This window comes from Homalodisca vitripennis, chromosome 4, assembly GCF_021130785.1.
Source record: "Homalodisca vitripennis isolate AUS2020 chromosome 4, UT_GWSS_2.1, whole genome shotgun sequence".
Classification (NCBI taxonomy): Eukaryota; Metazoa; Arthropoda; class Insecta; order Hemiptera; family Cicadellidae; genus Homalodisca; species Homalodisca vitripennis.
The window spans coordinates 20,203,344-20,227,739 of NC_060210.1; the positions used below are offsets into that span (position 1 = coordinate 20,203,344).

General features: G+C 31.5%; 1 protein-coding gene across 10 annotated transcripts in view; it reads right to left on the reverse strand.

Moving 5' to 3' along the window:
- LOC124359014 (leukocyte elastase inhibitor-like) overlaps nucleotides 1-24,396 on the reverse strand; it is a 78,085-nt gene that overhangs the window by 18,315 nt on the left and 35,374 nt on the right. For 5 of the 10 annotated variants that reach the window (XM_046811349.1, XM_046811352.1, XM_046811350.1 and 2 more), the window contains exons 6-7: nucleotides 20,166-20,351; nucleotides 18,377-18,512 (exon numbers count right to left, since the gene is read on the reverse strand). In XM_046811349.1, the coding sequence (XP_046667305.1) occupies nucleotides 18,377-18,512; nucleotides 20,166-20,351 (322 nt within the window). Of the gene's footprint in view, nucleotides 1-5,665; nucleotides 5,798-11,368; nucleotides 13,809-18,376; nucleotides 18,513-20,165; nucleotides 20,352-24,396 lie in introns of those variants that run through there. The other 5 variants (XM_046811351.1, XM_046811346.1, XM_046811355.1 and 2 more) reach the window with 2 other exon arrangements.

Genomic DNA, 24,396 nt, shown 5'->3' on the forward strand with positions numbered 1-24,396 from the left:
TAAAAAGTGTCAAAGTATGGCTCAACTTACTCCCTTTATATTGTGACAACTCTCTATGAGGATGATATATATATATATATATATATATATATTTATATATATATATATATATATTATATATATATATATATATATATATATATACAGAGTTTAATAAGCCAAATTTAGAAATAAATATTCAAATTTTAATACTATTGATTTTCATTTAAATTATTATTTAAGTGCAATATTAAGTCTTAGAATACCAACGTCCAATTTTACCAAATGTTAAAAAAATTACTAAAAAACAAAAACTTCATATTTTTAAACTAATATCATATTAAATTGTTCCTGAAGAACTGTTCTTTTCAAAATAAATTGTTATAGTATACTTCCAATCAATTGACACAAAATCAATCTAGAACTCGCATATAAACATTTTTGGTTGACATGGTTACCGGAAACAATGTGACATTAGTTTCTTAAAAGTTGTATAAATCACTCATTATTGCAGATAATGATATATATTTTTCAAGATTTATAGACAATTGAATACTCTTTCCAGTGATATGGACAAAGAAAAGGATATGCATTTTTTGGTAATGATCATTTGGTTGAAAAATGAAATTTAAATAATTCTGGGTTTTTTTTGTAGGTAAGTAGATTTTTGGTATTCCCAAATTTAATTTTATGGTAACTTTATTATTTTATGTTAATTAGCCAGAGTTTTCATTGAAAAATAAAAAGAATTATGTTGATAGCTTATTAAATAATCAAACTGTGAATTTTCTACTGAAACTTTGCAAAATGCCTTCAAAAGGGCTAGTACTTTTCAGTACACCCACTCAATAATTACTTGGCACTCAAAGGGTTAATAATAGACATAAAACAAAATAAAGTCAGTTGAAGACTGAATTCTAGATTTATAAGTAAGGAACGAAAAAGGAGAAGAAATAAATTTTTATAAAGTGAATTCATTCTAATATGAAGACCAGTTGTGTCTACAGTAAGCTTGGTAATTGTCCATGCTTATTACTGAAGCACAGTTCAGTCACTGTAAATAAGTAGGAATGTCCTGAGTATGCTGAGCTAACATCTGGAACTCATCCCTGTTGAGGATATGCCACCCCTGGAACAAGAATCTTTGATTCTTGATTTAAGAGACCGAAGTCTTTGTTCTAAGCAGTTGTGCAGAGTAAGCTGTAATAAACTCTTTCTCTCCTCATCGAATTTCCTTTTTTGGCTGATCAATTTCAAAATCTGTAGTTTCCAAATCAATTTTTGCATACAGTTGCTTCTCTTTTTTCCCTTTATTTCAATACAATTTTTTTATCCAGTGTTTAATTAAATATCCCAATTTAAGATGACTCAATCATCTTCTACGAGAGGACCCAGGGATAACTTAGATTGTTGAAGACTGTACACCAATAGTGTATACTAGCAATTCCATTTTACGTTTCTGTTAATAACTAGAGTTCTAAGTTAATAATTAATTCCCATATTTTTAACTGTATTTTATTTTACATTAAATAAAAATTAAATATTTTTTAATAATTTGTTTCAAATGCGATTTCCAAGTATGCTATATTTTACCATTTAGTGCGTTCAGTAATACATTGTGAGAATTCAATAAAAAAATCTTTTAAATGCATACAGGCAAAATAAAAATGGATTATATTTTAAAAGTCTTGAAAATAAAAATATACTAAATACAAAGTTTTTTAAGTAAAACATGGGCAGATGTGTAATTTCTGTTGAATTTTTTATTTAAAAATGTGGTTTTAATGTTTAAAACAATGTTATGTTTACATATAAGCTAAACAATCAATGACTTAAAAACCTTTTCAACTTTTGAAAGAAATTGTCTTAGAGGTATGCGGTTGGCTCTGATGGTTTATAAACCATAAAATGTAATCAAAATCACCAGAATAGTTTTTCAGATGGGCATTTCAATAGAAAATATGGCTTTAGTGTCAAATTGAATTTTAGACTAAATTTTTTTAATCAAAACCTTGGCCATTTACCATACATTTATATTATTATTATTAAGGTTGCTCCCAACTTGAACTGTATCTGGATAATTCTAGTATTGTGTTTTAAATGATTAGATTGTAAATAGTTAATTCAGTTGCAGAACAAAAAAGAACAACTCTGTGGCTATTCAGTTCTGAAAAGAAGCTGTTTTTCGAGCCTATTTACATAGAGAGTAAAGTCTTATTTTATTCCATATAACGTCCATTCTGAGACATATTACTACATGGATAAAGAAATACACAGATACTTATAACTAAAATCTGTGAAAGAACAAGTTGATCTAAATTACTGTAAAACTCACCTATAACAACTGAGGTTGGTAAACATGGCCAACAAATACAGAAAGATGTCTATTTAAAATGAGGAACATAAAAGGATGGTTTGCAATAAACTCTTGGGAAAAGGTGTTACAAATTGAATCCACAACAACACCTAAAACCACACAGTAAATGTTAATCAAAACTTCAATAAACATTGAAAAAAAGTTTATTTACACTATTTGTGAATTTAAAAGGCTATTTCAGTACATCCAAATGGATACAAATGCTGGTTAGGCAGATTAGCTAACGAAATATATAAGTTCTTCTTCCTATAAAGATCTTGAAGGACAAATGGGCAAAAAGAAACAAGGACGAAAACAAAAGAAGCTACAACTATTTAAGGAAAAGCTGATTTCCAGACTACAGATCTGGATGGAGAACTTCGTACGTGGAGTAAGTAAAGTAAAAGAGTCTTATTTTTCCAGGCGAAGTTAGGACTAAGAAGCCCTCTCTTACACCTGCTTAAAAGTGGGACCAACGGCTTAAAAGTGACTTCCGAACCACCACCAACGACCGGGCAGGCAGACTGCTTGCAAAGACAGGATCGCTCAGCGGTCACCCATACAAGCAGCAACCACGCTCGACGTTGCTTGATCCAGTTATCTTGTGATAACCAATACACCCGCTACACTGCGCCATTGGCATTGGAGTAAGGGGGAAAGTTGGAATCACTTCTAGCTGGTTTATATACCTTCCAGTTGAACCTTCCACTAGACATAGCATAAACCGATGTGTCATTAAAATCTTGGCAACTTTATGGATGTCCAGGAGCAGCACATCACTAATCGCAAATGTCGAGATTCTGGGTCTGGGGCAATTTAATAGGTCTGGTCTACTGCGGGAGATGGCTGTTGGAGTCGGTGGGGTTTGTTCCCTAACCTCAGAGGTTCTTGCTAGCCTCGACAAGGGTGTGCTATCCCCTGCCAACTTTAACTGGAGATGCTGGTTCAGAGTCGGCCTCCCCTTCTTCCGGGGAGACATAACTTTAAGATTAGTGCCCTAATTCTTCTTCATGGATCTCGATAGGAGGCGGCCCCTACCACCTAACCTTACCCATCCTGAATATCCTGTCACTCTGGAAGCAGCGCTACGGTTCTTACAGGACTAAGTGCAATTTATAAGCTTCTTGTCCTAAGAGAACAAAAAAAATAAATAAGGGGAAAAGTTCTGGTATAAAATGCATTGGTCCAAGCAGTAATTGAACCTACACTATCTCTTATGACTCAAAGCCCAACACTTGTGATCGTGTGGTTTTCCACCTAGACAACTAAAAATTCACAACTTGTATTGTAAACTTTTATGTAATAACTCACAAATTCTGCCATTCTGTGTCCGATGATCAATACTGTATTTTGAGACATTTTTATACATGCAAGATCATAAAATAATGTCTACATTGTATGTACTATATGCTTTACAAAAGCAGAGTGTGAGCACACAATGTGCATTTTAATAAAAGACCTTTTGTAATTAATTGTGTAATATACTTGTGAAGAAGTTATAAAGCTGTCAATTTATAAAATTTAATCGACCTTATTAAAGGATTTTTTTTTTAAAGCATGATTTTTTGGATAAAATATCAACATTTATATGGTTAAAGTCTTGAAACTAAACTAAGCTTTTTGGTCCTATTTTGTGCTTGTAACAAAAAAATGCTCCTCAATAAAAATTCAATTAAACAAATTTATTACACAATAATTGATTTTTTAAATAGTGAAACCAAAATTAAAATTGTTAGATGAGCTAAGAAGCTAACACTAAGTTTAGTGTTCTTAAAATAAAATAATAATTTTTTAACCAAAACGTTACTTATAACAAATGAAAACGAATGAATTAAATTAAATTAATGATAAAAGGTATTCAGGTATATACTACCTATATTTAAATGGCAAATTAATAAGTCACAATCACTCTCTATTTGGTTAAGACCATTGCTTATACAAATGGACATAAAGAGAGTACGTAAATAGGTACTTCTACTGAAAAAATTTAATTTTTTGCTTCTAAATATTTTGTCCTACACTATGTGTGTTATTGTAGGCAATAGCAAGAATCCATGTTACAAGCATAAACAATGTGATTTATTTACAATATTACCATATTGGCTGCAGCAGACATCCTATTGCCCATGCTGTCTCATTAAACTACTCAAGATAACTCATTATAAACCAGCAGAAGTTGTTAAAAGTACGATTTTAAGGTTATCAAAGCAAAATCAAAGAGTTTGTGAGTGAAATCCGCGCTATTGGTTTGATTTTTATTTTACAAAGGAAGTTTTAATGGAGCCATGTTTTTGCCACCAATTCAAAATCAAAAGACAAACACTTTTTTAAGTATTCTAGCAAAAAAATACTTGTATTTCAGCACAATGTATTGAGTACATTATTTGTCCCATAAATTTAAACTATTCAAAATTTCCATGTTCTAATTAAAAATGCTTGTATGGAAACGTAAAAATTTTAAGCATTTTTGAATCAAGAAAAAAGACTATCAGTACAAGGTATTTACCTCCAAGAGCTTCATAGATTAAAAAGTGAAACCTAATATTAATTATTATACTTTGCTTACAGAATATTATCAAGAAAATTAGAAATTTTTGGTAGAAAGTAATGACGTCTCAAACAATCTAATGAATCTTACAAAGTCCGATCAGAAACAACCTGAAGTTATTGAACGCACGTGAAAGACTCATGAATGCAATGTGATTAATGACAAAACGTTCCACACGAGTAACTTGATATTCTGTTAACACTTTCATGCCAAATCCGATACCAGTTGACTGTTATTAATTTCCTGGAGACCGGTAGACCAAACACTAGCACTTTTGGCTTTTGGGGATTTACTCTAACTTCAAAACTCAACAAAATATATTAACTCCATACAAAACTGTGGTCTATTTTGTGCTATTACATACTACAAATTACATGTAATAGCTCGTCTTATGCAGATTTAAATATTATATTTTTTATATTTTTATTTATGTCATATCATGTAAGTGAATCAGAAGTATTTTAAAGGTAGAAAATTAAATATTTTTTCAGTTAACTGGACCAATAATAATGAGAATATAACATTTTATAATGAGATGATACTGCATTTTCTCTTTTACAATAAAAGCCAAATAATGCACTGCCTGTTGCTTTGATGTGCTTGAGTACTTAAAACTAAATTGATTAAACGTTAAGGATAAGTGTAGAGGGAGGGAGAAATCACTATCCTCAAAGGATAGGACTTGACTCTTTTTTTATTAAATTTTTATATTTTAGTAATAGGAGTGCATTAAAACTTCCTTTTCATGAAAATTCCACACACACAAAAACCAAAACTCTTGCCTTATTCTTGGGGTTGAACAAGTCTTCCATAAAACAAAGGAATTTCCTTTGACATTATTATGAAGACAAATGGGTGGTCGGCCAGAAACTCCTTGGGTGGTCTGGGCATAGATCGTACGCTTATTTCCATACCTAGAAAGCAAAATGAAACTTTCATGACAGTCCCAATTACACTCTTCAGCCTCAACTAGACTTGGTACTTTACTTGGTCTGATATCTAACAGATAATCAATATACACTGCATTACTGAAAGAAACCTAATGATTACATATTTGAAACTATGTTTTTTAGTATCATGGCAATGTTAAATTTTGATATAAATACTTGAATTTTGATTTTTTTTTAACATTACATGTTAAAAACCTGTGCAATTGAAGAATGACTTGGCAAGAAAGTGCGCTGTTGCTATTACTCTTCGAAATACAAAATTCCGTATGAAATGGGTCACAAGGAGGATTGGTGACTTACTTTTTGGATGTGACTGTAGTTGCAGGTGACAAGAGTGGTGGAATTTAATGAAGGAGATGAAGGAACAGAGTAGGATGCGTGTGTAGAAAGAAGTGGCAAATTTTGGAATGAGGTTTATCTTATGAAGGTTTACACCCACTTTATATATGGGAGAGATCACGAAAACGTAATGTGCTCATACTTACTTTTTTACTAGTAGTAATTTTTCTTCAAGTTAAATCTTCTCAAAAATACTCCGTAATCGCTTTTAATAACTGTCTCTCAAAATATACTAATTTATATAATCTGCATTTTAAACAGTCTATAGAAATACATTATAAGTACTGTACAATCTGATGTAAAATTTACGCTACACAGCAGATTGTGTGTGAGCAAATTAACGTATGTGCTTTTTTAAGTATATAAATAAAAATGTTTTCATACTTCAAAAGAAGATGTGTCTATTAATAGAAAATTATACAATATGGAACTCGAATTTAATGAAAGTGATCTTATTCTTAATTTTAAATTATTGTCTGTAGGAATACTGCCGAACTGGGTGAAGTTGTCACTTCAAAAAATATATGAGAGGGGATAAGACAAGCTCCCAAGAATTGTAACGTAAGAAATGAAAAAGCAAGACAAGTACAAGCAGGTGTGATGAAAATGTTTCAATGTGATGTAAAAATATTTATATACACGACAGATACGGCTACAGAAAAACTTGTGACCCATAGAAAATTTTAAAATGTATTGCATTGACAATAAATAGAACATTATATTGCAAAAGTCTATATCAATACCACTTTTTGACTGTACTTATTTTACAAAATGAAACTATTCACTCACTCTCCATACAATTGCACGTAAACACACATTCATATATATACAAAAATTTGTGGGATCAACGTCCAGGATTGCAACATTCCCATGAATATGAATCCCGATTGTGCTCCATGAACTAACCAAACGAGTAAATAGTACGGGACAATAGGTAGTGTTTTAATTTGGCTTTGAACTCTTTTGATTTTTTCAAAATTTAGTGTTTAATGGGCTTGAGAAGGGAGGCGTTCAAATGCTGCTGGTGTGCTCGAAAGCGCTCCCAAGCTCTTAACTTGTATCTGTGTATATCACTGCACTGTGTCAATATACATGTAAATCAACAGTAAAATGCAGTTTCTAAAATATAAAAACTGGGTACAGTCTCAAGTTGAGCTCACTGAAGACACTTCACCACCACTCTTCATTTTTCAATTTTGCAATGATTCAAACAGCTTTTTTCAGCAGTTTGAATTTTTTTTTTAAGTTTGATTGGCACTACTGCCCCACAGATAAATTCCGTAGGACAGGTATGAAAATAGTAAATTTGTAGAAGCCATCATTAAAACGTGAGAGGAGCAAAGCTTTGATGACTTTCAAGGACAAAAATTGCAGATGTCAATCTAGCACATACACTTCCAGTGTTAATTTTCCAGGTTAAGCCCTTATCTAGGTGAATTCCTAGAAATTTAGCAGAATCGACTTCCTCCAGAACAATTTTGTCCACCATTACTGCAGGGCTTCATCAGAATTCAACCCACATGTAAAGAAGTTAATGTAATTTGTGATTTTCATAATTACTTTTGAGATTATTTACTAGGAAATTTTGTATGAAGGAATTGAAATTGGTGAAGGTTTGAACCTCCAAAGAAGTCGGAGATTCAGCCTGGAAACAGAGAGTCATGTCATTGCCTATTGAAGGATTTTTCTATTTGAGCGGTTGGCACAAGGACATACCTTGTACCTACATGTGCTCAATATTAGTTAGAAGAAGTAGCATAAGAAATAAAGTTACCAGAAAGAGAGCTAGAGAAGAATCAATTTCAGAAAAACAAGGAGGAAGAGAGAGAGTAGCTGTTAGACATAAATATAAAAAGTTGGAATATGCACAAAGACTGAGAAGATATGAAAGGAAAACGGAAAGAAGAAAGTTAAGACAATGAGAGTTATTTCACAAGCATCTCCACAGTTGGTTAAATGGGGTGAAGGAAAAAGAGTGCTTTGATGTTAGGACTTTGTCCTAAGTAGTTAAAAATCTGGAAACTGGTTCATGATTATGAAAAGCAAATTACTAAGTTAATAGCCAGAATTTGATTTAACTCTTTATTAACTAAAAAAATAAAACAATCCAATAATTAGATTTTATTTTTGTGACACCTTTCGACTTCAAGGAAAGCCTCACAAAAATAAAATGTAATTAGTGAATTGTTTGATTTCTTAATTTGCAACAATGGTGGTCATTAAACTATTAACAAATTGGTTGATAGTTAGATTCAATTTAATAGAAATTTTACATAAAAATGTTAAACACAATAATTATAAAAAAATCAAATTCATTTTTTACAAGAAAATTATTAAGCCAACCAGTCTTATAAAACTACTACATTCTTATTTATTAGCTGTAATAAGTCAATATAGAATAAAATTTACTCATCACATTTTAAACTTACTTCCAGCTACACACATCCTTTAACTGTGATTCTCATATTTCACCCAAAAGCCAGATGCAATTAAAGAACCTTGTTTTAACCACTAAGAACAATGTTAAACTTCCAAAACTATTAAGCTTTACTTTTTGTCATAGAAATACGGGATATGTCTAATGTTGAAGGCATTATGCATCCAAACGTTCTTCCTTTTCCTGTAAAGTGCATGCTTTTTAAATATTAAAATAGTGATAAGTTTTTGAGATTTATTTTCTGAACAAACAATTCAAAAATTGAGAAAAATATAAAGTGTTTAAGCTTTCTAAAATGTTGTTCCATGAGACTAAAATCAGATGATCAATACAACAGGCTCTTAAAATTTTGTGTATTTATCTTACTGTTAGCATTTCCTCATGTCTTTGCAATGACGTTTGTATTGTATCTTCAAAATTTAAAATGGTTTCCATATTTATTTCCTTAACTAGCCTTTATTCACTGATATCTTATGCTTTAATTAGCTTTAATTTTAGCTAGATTGTGAGTCTGTTGTTGACTACTTTATGTAAGGTTCCTGCACCAAGATGTTTGTCAAAAAGCTGCCGACATCAGTACCAACATTTAAGTAAGGGTTTGCCAAAAGGAAAGTTTATCATCATGTAGTTGGCAAAACTGCTGGTAAAAATACTAAGCAATCTGGCATTATAATCATTACTGCCATCAAAAGATAGTTTCTGGCAGAGGTCTGTGTTTCTTTATAAGATTTAAAAAATGTGTAGTACTGCATTTATTTTCCAACAGAAACAATTTTCAAATCTCATCATGAATGCTATTTAACACTTACGTGAAATTTCAAGTTCAGAGGCAATACCATCAATAGTTTTATTCAGACAATTAATCTTTAAACAATCAACATTGTCATCTCCTATGAAAGGATAAGGTCATCTTTGATGTTTGTGTGATCATAATCTAAACAGTTGTTATACATACATATACTGCACGACATCCTCTCTGTATGCTTCTTACAGCATCTTAAGTGTGACAATGAAGATTCATAAAAACAAAACAATAGAAAAACTCCGAACAATGTCTCTGAAAACAAGCTGCTCTCAACACATTTCAAAAACGGATGAATAAACACAGCCGTTAAAAAGATGGATGGATCAGTGCTTTCATTAGAAGTTTAGGTAAACGCAGGAATAGAAATGTCCCTAGCAGTAGGAAACTCCAGCTTACATATATACAAGGTCTGTCCAAAAAGTATCCGACCGCCGACCAGTAGGTGGCCACGGCGTAACCGACCGGCTCGAACCGGTTATTGGAGGGGAGGGGCGAGCCTACTCCTTCCCATATTAGGCATTGAATACGATCCGCTCACTCAGTGAGTCACAGCGCTCTGTTCCGTACAGTACTGCCGTGTGTGTGTGTGTGTGTCACATTTCAATATGACTGAACGTGTTGAACAGCGCATTTGCATTAAATTTTGCCAAAAACTTGGCCATTCAGCATCAGAGACGATTACTATGATATGGAAAGTTTATGGTGACGTATCTATGGGCGATACACAAATAAAAGAGTGGTTTAGGCGGTTTAAAAATGGCCGCATATCAGTGGAGAGTGATGACCTTGATGATGATCTAGCAGGCCTTCAACGGCCAGAAACGCTGAAAATGTTGAAAGTGTTCGTGCAGCAATTAATGAACCGTCAATTGACTGTCCGAGAGCTGGAAGAAGATTTAGGAATACCAAAATCATCAGTTTGTAAACATTTTACACGAAGATTTAAAAATGAACTGTGTTTCGGCAAAATTTGTTCCTCAGCTGCTGACAGAAGACCAAAAGAAATGTCGACTTGAAATCGCACAGGACAATCTGGATTTGATAAAAAGTGACCCAGGGCTATTTTAAAAAGTTATTACTGGTGATGAGTCATGGGTTTATGGCTACGACCCTGAAACAAAGGCTCAATCTTCACAGTGGAAAACTTGCGAAGAGCAACGGCCGAAAAAAGCAAGACAAAGTCGAAGCAATGTCAAGACAATGCTGACAGTTTTTTTTGACCAGGACGGCGTTGTTCATCACGAATATGCTCCAAGAGGCCAGACAGTGAATAAGGAGTATTATCTTAAGGTCCTAAGGCGGCTACAAGATGCAGTGCGAAGGAAATGACCTGAACTGTGGACAAGCCGTGACTGGATCCTGCACCACGACAATGCACCAGCTCATTCAAATCTTATTCAGCGTCTTTTTGGTCAAACACAACATCAACCAACTACGACAGCCTCCCTACAGTCCTGACATAGCTCCTTGTGACTTCTGGCTATTTCCTAAATTAAAAATTCCTTTGAAAGGAAAAAGATTTGACGATGTTGAACAAATAAAACAAAATGCGATGAAGGACCTGTTAGCCATTCCGCAAAATGAATTCAAGGAGTGTTTCCAGAAGTGGGAGGAGCGTTGGAATAAGGTAGTGGCTTGTGGAGGGGAGTACTTTGAAGGGAACCAGATTGCCATTGCCGCCCGAGTAACGTCAGTTCATGCCAAACGTCAAGGTCGGATACTTTTTGAACACACCTCGTAAGTAGCATATGTAACAACTAAACAAACTTTTGATTTTACCTAGTATATATGAGTTCTGTTGCCTCATTGAATTATACAATTCCAGTTTAGTTGCACTTATAAAATTAACTAGATTTAAAAAAAAGTATTGTTTTATTAAGCCTGTTTAGAATTTGTGTACTATCAACTTTAGTCTGCTTAGGGTTAAATTTGGGATAAATAATTAAAACTTATGTCAATAATAATGTTGGTTGTTTATTTAGATATAATATAAATTCATAATCTTAATATTTTTTTCCCACATTATTTCTATTATTAATATTTTTGCTACATTGAATGTAACTAATTAAAATAATATGACTACAGTAATAAACTAATTTTAAAAGTAATTCCTTTTAATAAACAAGTACGACTAACCTGATGTGCTATCTATAAAAACGTGTTCATAAAAGTAAAAAGTGAAAATATTAATAAAGAAAGATATATACCAATTGACAATCTAAGAATGTTAGTTAACTTTGTTAAAGGACGGATTATTCTTGGTTGAAGTTATTAATGTCTATACTTACTTATTACCTAATATTTTCCAATTCTTTGACTATAATATGAGGTGTATTTTTTAAGTAAGTTCTGATATAAAACAAAATCAAGTAAACTTGTTGTAACAATTTTATTTTTATATGAAAGCCCACACACTTTACCTGCTTTTTCTATATAACTGCCATCAATATTAAGAAAATTACCATATCTAAATACAACCTTTTGTATATTATTCTTATACAAGATTGCCACTTAATTTAACCGAGAGTGCAACACGACAATTTTGATGCTATTGTCTTTGTTGCAGCACTGATCTTCAAGATGCTTCTTCTTGTGAACAAACAAATGGTAGGCACTGGAGGTGTAATTGGGGCTATTGTGAGGATTATCAAGTTGTACCTAGCAAAATGCTGTAATGATTTGTTTAAGTTTTTTTGCTACATGTGGACGGACTTTGACATACAGCAAAACATGTTTCTCGATAAAAATGTCATAAAATAAAACATGTTTCTTCATAAAAATGTTATTCAGCGAAACAATGTTTTTCGATAAAAATGTCATCCAAAAAACTTCATAAAACAAAGAAATTATAAAATGACTACTCATTTTCACTTTATTATTCAATTTGTGCACCAAATCACTGGTGATCATTGAAAGTTTTCAACTCTTTTTCTTACCATTGACGTTATTTTGACTATCTTTTACCCAATGTCATTCCATGACTCATAGTGTTTTGTCCGTACACTTCAGGGTTCTGATAGTAAATTTCAACTGCTTTCACACCTTCAGTGCCAAAAAACAAATAACAGCACGTACTTCACAGTCAATGGGATTCTCAATTCATAGGGACATTTGAAATATGCGTTAACCTGTGTAAAAACAATTGATTTTTTATGTAATTGTGTCTGTAGCTTACTAACAGGTTAACGTAGACAGTACGCAAGCGCAGGACACCAACCCAGGCGCTGCAGGGGCGAAATTTCAAAATGGTACTTACTTAAAGAATATGCCTCGTTTAAGAATAGTAATTTGTGTAATAGGAGAGGAAAGTTTCCATTTTTCAGAGTGAGAGAGGTTAGACCACAGTAGACAGAAGTTACAGGTAACTTTCCTCCGAGACAGTTTTACAAATGATGAATACATTTAGGCCGATAGCCTCGATAGCTCTAGAATATTTGTTTTTGTTAACAATGTTCTAGCAGTTATAACAATATACTATTACACCATTGCTAACAAAAAACAAATTAGTATATAGTACTTAGTAACTTAGTCTTCTTAGGTTGTAAACTTAACTTCAAGTTAGGTGGAACTCAATTAAACCACTATTCCGTTAATGAGATTTATAATACCTACATGTCAGTTGCTTACAAAATTAAGACTCGTAGTAAAGTAAATAAACCGTAGTATTTCAATAATTATTTAAGGCAGTAGTTTAATTGTAGAAACTAACAAACATTATTACCACAGCTGGAAACTCAAAAAGGTGTGAACTTTCCTATCTTTGTCAGATTTGTAAAATTAAAATTTCACAATAAAAAAATAGTTGAATATATATAACACGAAATAAAAGACATAACCAAAGCTACGTAGTGTATTATTGCACAGACTATAGAATTACTAAACTATAAGTATATTAATACTTGTGCAGAGTCTTTCTGTTTTATTGTTGCTGACAGGCCTTAAATAAAAATATTTTTTCTATTTTGTAGGCTTCAAAAACTTCATAAACAGCTTAGAAATAAATAACAAATGGTAAATATATCAATAAAATTGGCTGATTTGTGAAAATTGTGTCCAGTTTTTAAATAGTCTTTCTTTTATTAAGTTTCATTAGTTTCAAAATATCTTTACATGCATCAGACCTGTGATTAAACACACAATATTGAGTGATTAGTGTTACGTGTTTCAAAGCGCCTAGAAAGCTACCACATTGTGCACAATATAAGATGACTAAAACTCATCATGAGATTTATTATTAGTCTCGTTTTGGTCCGAGTCCGGAATCGAAAACCTAGCGACAAACAGGACAGAGCTGCTGGGATTGTGAGATATAACAAACGCAAACGGATGGTCAGCAATAAATTCTTCAGGTTCTTCTTCGATATCTAAACTGCGCCGCAAACGAACGCACCCAGCTAAAACAGACAGATGGACTAGCGTCAATTACAATATGACTAGTGAGTCCCGATGTTCACAATTGAGCTAAAATTTGTAATGCACAATTTATTAATCATTTGGATTATTCAAAACAAATCTACAGCTTTTAAAATAAGGGTAAATATTTACTAATGTGACAGGGTTATTAAAGAACAAAGAGGCTTTGAATTTACCTAATTATTTTTAATTCATAATCAAAAATCTATTTAATTATCGGTTTTCCATGTACAAAATTTTCCTAAAACTCTCAAGAGTACATTTTATGAGTCAAAATAAGAGTTTTCATTCATTGAATGTAGCTCTACATATGCCTCCTTTCGAAACTCTTCCTTTAGGAATTTTTAGCCTAAGTTGCCATAGATAATTTAATGGTAATGCTCGTAACAATTTTTCCCATGCTTCTATGCAAAGGCTCCTATTTAACACGGCGTTAAGGTTTGATATCTAACATTTATCTGGTTATAAATTTAAATTCAGAAATGGTAATTAGCTTCTTAAAATGTAAAAATTGTTCCTCTCTCTTCTTCTATGGGGTGGTCTACTGCCATGCACTTAAGCCTTAAGGGCCTTTTGCGCACCCTGGAAGCATACCATGAGGCCTACCAGTTCAGCAGTTCCGCAAACCGCCGAAAATGATAGTAAGAACCATTTGTAATACAGTTTTGTACTGTTCTTCATATATGTACATATCTCATATTCTGGATGAAGCAGTAATAAATGTGTGTATGATTGTTTTCCCTATTAATTTATAAGAAATCATTATTTCACATACATTTTTTTATTTCTTTTTCTCAAATTTTTTATTAAAAGAATATAGATTTTTTAAATTATGTTTTAATAGTAATGCAAAACTTTACTATCATAATGGGGTTAACTGTGAGACATATCCTTAGCTATGAATAATACCCAAAATGAAGTCATTTGCCATTTTTATATTCATTAATCCTGGCACTGCAGAGATCCAAAATGTGCCAAAAAACCTCAAACTCAATTAAAAATCCTGTTTATATCTCAAAAAGTCACAGGGGAGGTTAGGATGTTAACAGGTAATACTATTGTATCATTGTTTACAACCATAACCTATTTAAGGAAAAAATACAATGAAATAAATCAAATTTAAATGTGAATAGTTAATTACAAAACCTATCCAAAAGGACAACTTGGAAATACAGAATCAATATGAAATGATGGTGCTGATTTAAAAGTTAACAATCCTATCGGAAAAAACTATAAATTTGAAAACAGCAGCCGAAACCACAACTATCTCGAAGGTTTCAACTCCTATAATATTGAATATGGAAGACACAATGCTGTTTTCCTAGTCAGAAGGCCTAAATTCATCAATGAGGTAGAAGAGACAACTTAATTGATGTGTAAGGTAAGGTTAATTGAGGTGTATCTTTGGACCTGATACGGTTCAGGTTATATGACTATTATATAAAGAAGTAAATGGTTTGAATTAAACGGTTAATTATTGTACATGATTAGTATAAAAATAATAATGTTTCAAGCAGCTCATGAGCTGAAATGGTTGCATAAAAGACTTTATCCTAATCACACCATGAAAGTTAATAAATGGCATGCATAAAATTGCACTGCAAAGCAAACAATGTCTTAACAAAATTAAAATATATTTTTTAATTCCATTAAGAACCCTTGTACATGCGCTTAACGTCACAGACCTGTAAACTAGTGTTTGAAAGATAGGTGACGAGAGCTCAAGCTCATTTCAAAGTTACTTGTGTGGGTGGCACAAAGGAGACTGGCCACTTATCCATTGTGCAACAGATCCATGTCTATGGACAACCACACATCTGTGAATGATGCCCCTGCTATTTCTGGAGTTAGCCATGACATTTCTTAAATTTTAATAAAATAATTATTGATAATGAAATTTCTAAATTTATTTCCTTGAAGTTTGTTTTTGACAATAGAAGGATTGTGAAGGAAACAGGATTTTTCCGGAAATTTGCCATCGTTCAATGATACAACGATGTTTATTTTAACCTAGTTTGTAATAAATTATATGATAGGTTAGTTATTTACTTGAAAAAGAGGTCAGATTGCAGATCTCGAAATGTAGTGTTACTGATTTTTTTGTAACACTGAACGATGGCAAATATCCAGAAAAATTATGAATTCCATTTAAATCAGAATCTCTGTTGTTATAAGCCAACTATGCATTTCATAAACAAAGGTAAGAAATAAAATATGTGTAAAGCAATATATTATAATGGGAAAATACTAACTGTACATCAAATATTAACTTCACGCTTCTCACATGTATAATGGGAAATCTCACACGGTAAAATTTGCTTAAAAAAAACGGTCATGACGTAAAAAATCTCAGAAAATCTTGTAATTTAAGTTTTTATTTTGTTGTGAATTTTAGTTTTAAAACCAGTGATAGAATGTGAACTGAATGTCAGACAACACCTGCGCTCCATTGTCCTTTGCTGTCTGTTATATCGATCCAAAACTGGTTTTTGTTGCTACCGACAGCCATTTTGAACTGCACGCTGGAGCGTTAACTGGTTTACCCGTATGGGAAGAGCGCTAGTGCAACTCTTGAAACCGGCGTGTAAGCTTTGTTCCTGTGTATGTTACGAGTAATAGGAGCTTTATTTCTTCTTTGGAACAGTGATTGTATCTGTGTTTGCAGTAAATTCTTTTTAGTCGTGTATTAAACTAATTATAAAAATGGCTAATCCAGCTGATGAAAACTTGGATCAATTCGTCATTGACATTATAAAACATATAAAAAAGCTTTAAAAATTAAGTTTTATAGATTTTTGTCATAGGCCTACTATAACTTTAGAAACTTACATTGAAATAAAACTATAAACAAATTTTTAAAATTGCCTTGTATTAGCATGCTAGGGAGAAGTACAGACATTTATATTCAACGTTCTAAGGATTAAAATATAGCGATATAAATTAAATAAACACAACTAACAATTTAATTCAATTCCAAAAGGAATCCCACAAATGACATACCCCTACATTTTGTTGAATTTGTACTTTTCAAATATTTTATAATTCTAAAAAGTTTGAAATTGAATACTTTTTAGACTTACGCATTCTTTTCAATTTTGAGGTGTAATACAAAATGGTTTAGAATTATAGTTACAAAATTTAGATTTCCTTTTAACATACAAAAATAAATGAAAAAGTGTTTTCAGAAAAGTTTATTCTTTTTGTTTTTACAACAAACAGGTGGTGAAGAAGTTATATTGGTTTCGATATAGCATAAAAAGTGTTAAAACTTCATGTTAAAAATTGTAAGCAAATGAAAACCAATGTCTTCAAACCATTAATTTTAATTATCACTATAATCTGTATAGCACAATAATTACTCCTTGTATCAACAAATCTGTATATGTCTTTACAGATTCTCTAAACTTATTTCACTTGTTATAAAGCTACTAGTGCTATGCAATCTAAAAAAATTCCTAAACTCAATTCTTTGACCTATTATTTGACTTTTGTTACTTTAAGGAATACACTGATCACTAAACTAATGTGACACTATATTTATTAAAGTGGCATAACCACTTATACAATTGGAATGCAAAAATTCTGATTACTCTGTGAAGTGCCAGTGCCCGATATGGAAGCAAGGACATTTGATGAAGTCAAGCCTATTGATGATCAAAAGATAGTGCTGGATAGTGATGAAAATGTTAAAGAGCATGTTACTGAGATTTCTTACACTGAACAAAAGTTTTCATAATGTAATCCAACTTCGTTAACAATATCGCTGTGGTAGCTACAATAATATTTCTCACTTAGTTATTCTGACTTAGTTTATCTCATACGTTTTTCAGTTGACACACACCACATTGACACATTGCTAACACAATTTAAATCTTGAGCTGTTCCAGACTCACTGTGCAGATGCATTTTCAGTTACAGGCACTAAACTGAAACTCTTGGAAATTGTGAGACTGTCAATATTTGTCATAATTTAAATTCAACAATACTACGTCAACAAAACTCTTTGTATTATAAGCAATTAAAAATAAAACCTGTAAAATTGATATTAATCTATAAAGTTTTAGCAGACAAATTTGATTTGAATCAGAATTACTAAAGTTAAAATCATGTTGTAACACGTTTTACTTTTTTTCTTGTAACAAGTATTATTTTCTCTGTTGTGATAATTAACTCTCAAAAAATTGTCATAGAAACCAATATTTAAAATAAACAATACTACACCAAAAAAACTCATTGTTTTTAAAAGCAATAAAAAATAAAACCTGAAAAATTTATATTAATCTATAAAGTTTTAGCAGACAAATTTGATTTGAATCAGAATTACTAAAGTTCAAATCATGTTGTAACACGTTTTACTTTTGTTTTTGTAACAAGTATTATTTTCTCTGTTGTGATAATTAACTCAAAACATTATGATAGAAATCAATAACAAAATGAGTTACTTATCAAGCATGACTAAATTCATAAAAAACTGAATTTCTTGGGGTTACATACGTGTATTTCACTAGGTCAGTAGTACGTTACATGTAATATATGTATCGAAACTCACCAGTAGCCGCTGCAGCTTCAGTACCCTTCTCGTTGACCTCCACAAACGCTTTCTGAACTACCTTGCTGACCACCAGAGGCACGTCGGATATACCGCTGAAGTTAGCCTTCTGACTGAACATAGTCTCCACTCCCATCTGTTGAATAAGTTTACATGGATACAATCACGTACACGCTGTATGTGACATGTCAAATTATCGTCCCTTATAAATCATTTGGCTTTTAATTGACGAATCAGCGAACAAAAAGGTTTAGTAGGTAACATATAACGGGTTAAAGGATTGAATTTGTAGTTTCTATATAATAACTAAATTTTTTTTTGCTAGCACATATGTACTTGGCAACTCTGCACACAAGTACTGTACGGGATGGGCTACTAATGCTTACAGTGTTTCAGCAGTAAGGCAACTGTTGGACTGACGTTGTGTGAACTGCGGTTCTTTTAAGTTTTTATTTTAAACTGTTTATTTCAGTAATGATAAGCCTCCAAAATAGAATATGCTTGAACAATATCTAATGTAGTCAGTCAAAGGGTAAACTTATGACAGAAGGGATAAAAATCTGTACTTAATCATTTTTACAAGTTCTGATATTACAGAAATTGACCAATAATCCAGATTTTGAAGATGTTTAACCCTTTGGTTACCAGACCAAAAATTTGTCTTTGTGTACTGGCGACTTTTACTCAGGGATTACCGAACAATACCAGACTTTTAATGGAATGTACACTACTATGCGTTTTCGCCTGTAACTCCCTTACTTTTTTTGAAAAATAGAGTTAAAAAAACTGATACATGAGTAAATTCTGTGACAGTGAAAATGGCATCATTAAAAAAATTTAAAATTTAAAAGTAATAATAACAAATGTACTTATCAAAAATAACTTTTTATTTTTTGAGTAGGAATAACGTTCCAAAAATTCCAGAAGCAAAATGTTTTATTTCACCAAACACTATAGATACAACTGTAAAAAATTACATATCTATATTGGTTTTATAATAAAAAATAACATTTTTATGAAACTTTGAAAAATTGTGTATTTAAAATTATAAACACTCTTTAATTGATAATTTTTACAAAATGTCCATGGAAACCCATATGCCAAAGATAGTGTGTTTGTGTTTGCTAATGTATATTATACAATTAATTTAATTCAAAAGTACAAAAATAAAATTCAGAAAGTCCTTGATATGTAGACGTATGTATACTAACAGTTACAGGAACATCCATATACAGGACATTATTATTTCTCAGCTTTTCTTTAAAAGTGTAAATATCTGTACATTAGTATCCAAAAGGTTAAGTGAAAAGAATCAAAAGTGTTGTAAAACGGTTTCTAGGCAACAGAAAAGAAAAACTATTATACTTTTGTTTCAAATCTCTCAAGATTCCATTTTAAACTATATATACATGAATATGATATATTCGTTATAATGCTCTTCAATCAGACTTTCAATATGTTTGTGTGAAAAAGAGTTAACATTTTGCTAATAAAAAATCTGTTTAGTAAGTAAATTTGGTGATAAATTTTATTCTGTTTATTACAATATAAAAAATACAGATTTACAAGAAAAGAAATAGCATTTCACTGTAAACGTTTTTTAAAGTAGCCTACACATAATGATAAAAATAACAGGTTCACTAGTTATTTACATTAATAAAAATAAGAGAATATAATTGTATGACGAAACATTTTCATTTGCTTCCAAACAAGTTAAGTAATTTTGGAGAAAAAGACCACAAGTTCATTTCACGGTTTAGCCACAGGATGACAGGTGTGCCTTACTTACAGACTTCAAAATGTCATTCAGATCCATGGTTTCCTCCATCTTGAACTTGGGCAGTGCGACAGTGACAGTGGGTTGCTGCATGTACTTTATTTTGTCAGAGAGATTAACCTTTTCCAGCTTCTCTTCTAGTTTGGCCAACCCGTCTATCTCATCAGGCAGTATTACCAACATGCGGAAATGTCCACCCTATATAAACAGATGTCAGTATAAAATAAACAGGACAAAATGGATATGGCAAACATTTCTGGCATCTAAATCTGCTTTTAAAATAATTTGAACCAAAACTTCGTTTTTTAAGTCCCTCCCGGTCAAACTAAAACGCACTTTTGGCACTATTGTGCTGCATTTATTTTGCTGCCCTGTAGTGGGAGAACACTTGTGTTTTTGTTATTTTAACCACTCTATTCGAACAAATCGATACATATACTTCATTTTAAAGATTATTAAATCCTCTATTATATGGTGGTATTAAAACAGTTGTCAAGCGTAAGGGACAAACAAAATCTAAACGACAACTCATGTGTACTAAAAATGTTTGTTTGTATTGTCATATATATATATATATATATATATATATATATATATAAATTACAGTTTTTATGTCTTGTACTTACAACCGTGAAAACAACATAATATAATGTCAGTAAAACAACAGCTGTAGAAACCCAAAATATAATTGCAGTAATCATGATAGCAGCACAAGTTAGAAGGAATTGTGATGAAAAATTACTAAATTACTGTCAGTGAAGTGATTAAGTAAACATTTCTTACATTACTACTAGATAGCACCCTTAGCCATAAAAATACTCAATGAACAATATATACAATATATTCAACAATAATAATAACAGATATTTTACAATTTCAACTAATATTAGTATACGGCCAACCTAGCTGAAAAATAAACAAAATAAATTATATATTGAAAAATCAAGTGTAAATAATTTATGGAATAACTACAAAAAATATGACAAGAATAACAATTAAAAAAATAATCAAATGGATACAACTACTATACAATGGATAAAAAATAATAAAATATTAATCAGATAACGTATAATAACATAATCAATAGATAACACTGATACATAGGCAAATAGATACATAAACAATAATAATAGGCCTAAATGAAGAAATAACAAGACAAATAGCCAAAACCATGACAACTAACAGAAAACATAGCATAGACAAGCATCAGGGTACACTCTCCTCCAGTTAACAGATATTTTCCAACTCGTAGTTGGAACAGCAATGAGAAAGAATTCAATAGAAGGTGGAAGTAAGATGGCTTTGTGATGGATAAGAATCACTGGATTGTTCATTTCATAAGCTGTTTTGTGGTGGTGCCTAGTAAAGAGTTTAATGTTCCTAGTACCTGTTTGCGTGCGTTATTCTATTAAAGAAGCTCAGGACAGTCAAATTATACCATTAACAATCTTGTACAAAAGAGTTGGATGTTCCTTCATATTTAGACATATATCTTAGGGCAGAATGCTGAGGGGTAACCATCACTCTGTTAATAAGATATTAGTACTTCAGAAAAAGGCGGTTCGATTGATATGTGGGGTCAAGCCTAGAGACCATTATAAGCCTTTATTTGTTAGGCAAAGTATACTCACTGTAACTTCTCTCTACATATTAAATTGTTTAATGTATGTGAAAAAGCATTTGAACAGTTTTATGCTTTGTAGTAATATGCATGACTATACCACCAGGCAAGGTAATAACCTATTTATTAAATATAATACATATTTAAAAACACTGAAGAGCTTGGAGGTCATGGCACTCAAATATTACAATGTTCTTCCAGTAGGCATGAGAAAACTATCTGAGAACAGGTTTAAACAGTCAGTGAATTCTTTTTGGTTTGCAACCCTATTTATTCTATTGCAGAGTACTTTTTATTAAATTCTAATAATTTGTCTCTTTAAACTAGCTCTTTTCCTGTGTGTTTTTATTATTGTTTATTTAAACCTAACTTGTAACCTTTTGTGTGACATTATTTATTTATTTTATTTATTTATTCTATGTAATTTTAACCGTAGTTGAACACTTTGAATGCAATTTTACCTTAGCCTAATTATCATAACACCTTAAAATAGTTTTTATTATTGTATTCTACATCAATGAGACTCATTGCATGTATTGTGTGTGGTCAATAAATAATCTTGAATCTTGATAAATAAAGATTATATTCATTTCATTTCAAGTCCAAATTATCTGAAAAGGCACTCAGATAATCAATGGAACTCAGTTTACCGATACTCTTTCCCTAAATTATATAGTACATATGTCATCAAATGAAAATAATTAACACAAGTCAGTTTATGGGTGATTCCTTTGTTATGTAAATGTAAATCATATGTCTTGTACATATAGAGCAGTGTAGGCATTTCCAAATTTCTTTATTATACTAACAATCAATTGAAGAGATGCTATTAAAATGTATGCATTAAAATGATTATCCTGTAATGCCTGTATCTTACACTATGACATGTACTCTTTCTCATGAACTTATCACGTTATGTGCCTTCAAATCTTTATTAGCTGTTTGTTCCATAACACCTGAGAAACTCTTGTTTTATGGCAGACTAATTTCCACCAGAATCAGAATAATTTTTATTGCCAAATTACAGTTCATAAAATAAACAACAAAGGCAACATCACATCAATTAGGCCTAACCTATTTAAGTACATGGCCTAAGTATTAGCAACACTGTGGCTTACAATCAACAAATGTCAAAACTGAATTAAAAAGCCATAAAACATTAAAAACACATAATTAAAAAACAAGACCAACAAACCGTTCAATAATTTAAAACTCAAGAGAGCTGGTAAGAAATCTAGTCTTAATATCACAGTTAGACAATTAAATGTTAAAACTAATGTAGTAAAGTTTCTAATTTAGTATCACAGAAGCTCAGCAAGGATAAAATAGGCCTAATATGTAAATTATTTATACAAATAATTTACATATTAATAATAGTTTTATTATTATTTTTTTATTGTAATAATTTATAATGCGTTATGTATTTAAAATATTTCATCTATTCCATTGCATCTGAACTCTGAAACTAAGTTTATGGTACATATTGGGGCAAGATGATTTTTTTTCAACAAGTGGCCACAGAAAAACGTACATAATAAGTACAATATAATTAATGCCCTTTCATTAAGAATCAAAATGTAATGGGTGCTCGTTTCTTAAGTCTGCAGCCTCAGAAAAAATGTCTCTGGTTGCTAAATACATTTCATACATGTTGCTTGCCAATTCAAGAAATATTGATAAGTTTATAATTTGCCATGAACTTCTACTTACATCATGCTAGTTTACTGTGTTTATTACCTCACCTATATTATCATTATTATAAGATTGCATCACAATTATTGTTGCATTTATAATGTTGTACAATGTCACACACTCATTAGTTCAACGTGGTCTAATGAACTGAACTTCCATGTAAACCTACAAATCATTTTACATGTTACCACATTGTGTTTTAACCCTTTGAAGAACATTCAAACAAAAATATAATTTTAGTAAATATTCCACATGAATTGATCTAGCACAGTGGTCATATGTGAATGGGGAAATCAAAAAGACTAATGGTTTTTTTTAATGACTTTAGTGAGCAATATGCTAATGTCAAGTTAGTGAATGTATATGATGCTGAAAGAAAGCTCCATACCCGGCATGGCCTGCATCTCAATTTTAAGGGAAAACTGTGTCTTGCGGATAAAATTAGTGAGGCAGTGAAGACCTTCCTCCAACACTATTGACGATTCTCAAAATCGGAGTCCAACACCAGATTACATGCTAAACCTGGATGGTACACAGAACTGGGGAATGAGCAACAGGAGGAGGAGACAGCATCAAGTAAAGGAGAAGCAGCCACTGCATCCAGGAAACTCGTCACTAATACTTCTAGATCCGCTAAAGTAGTATATAATGATGATCAATTTAAGTCTTTCAATGTTTTTCACTTGAGTGTTCAATCAATTAGGAACAAAATTGAAGTGTTAGAGCTTTTTTACACTCAATTAGTTGTAGTATTTTAACAATAAATGAACATTGGTTAGTTTTTGAGGAAGGTCATCTCTATGTTCCTCAAGGAAATATTTACTGTAGAAACCCACCTTTAACCAGAGGAGGATGTAGTATTTTTATAAAATATGAAATTGATTACCAACCCATTGATGTCAACAAATTTTGTATTGACACTGTATTTGA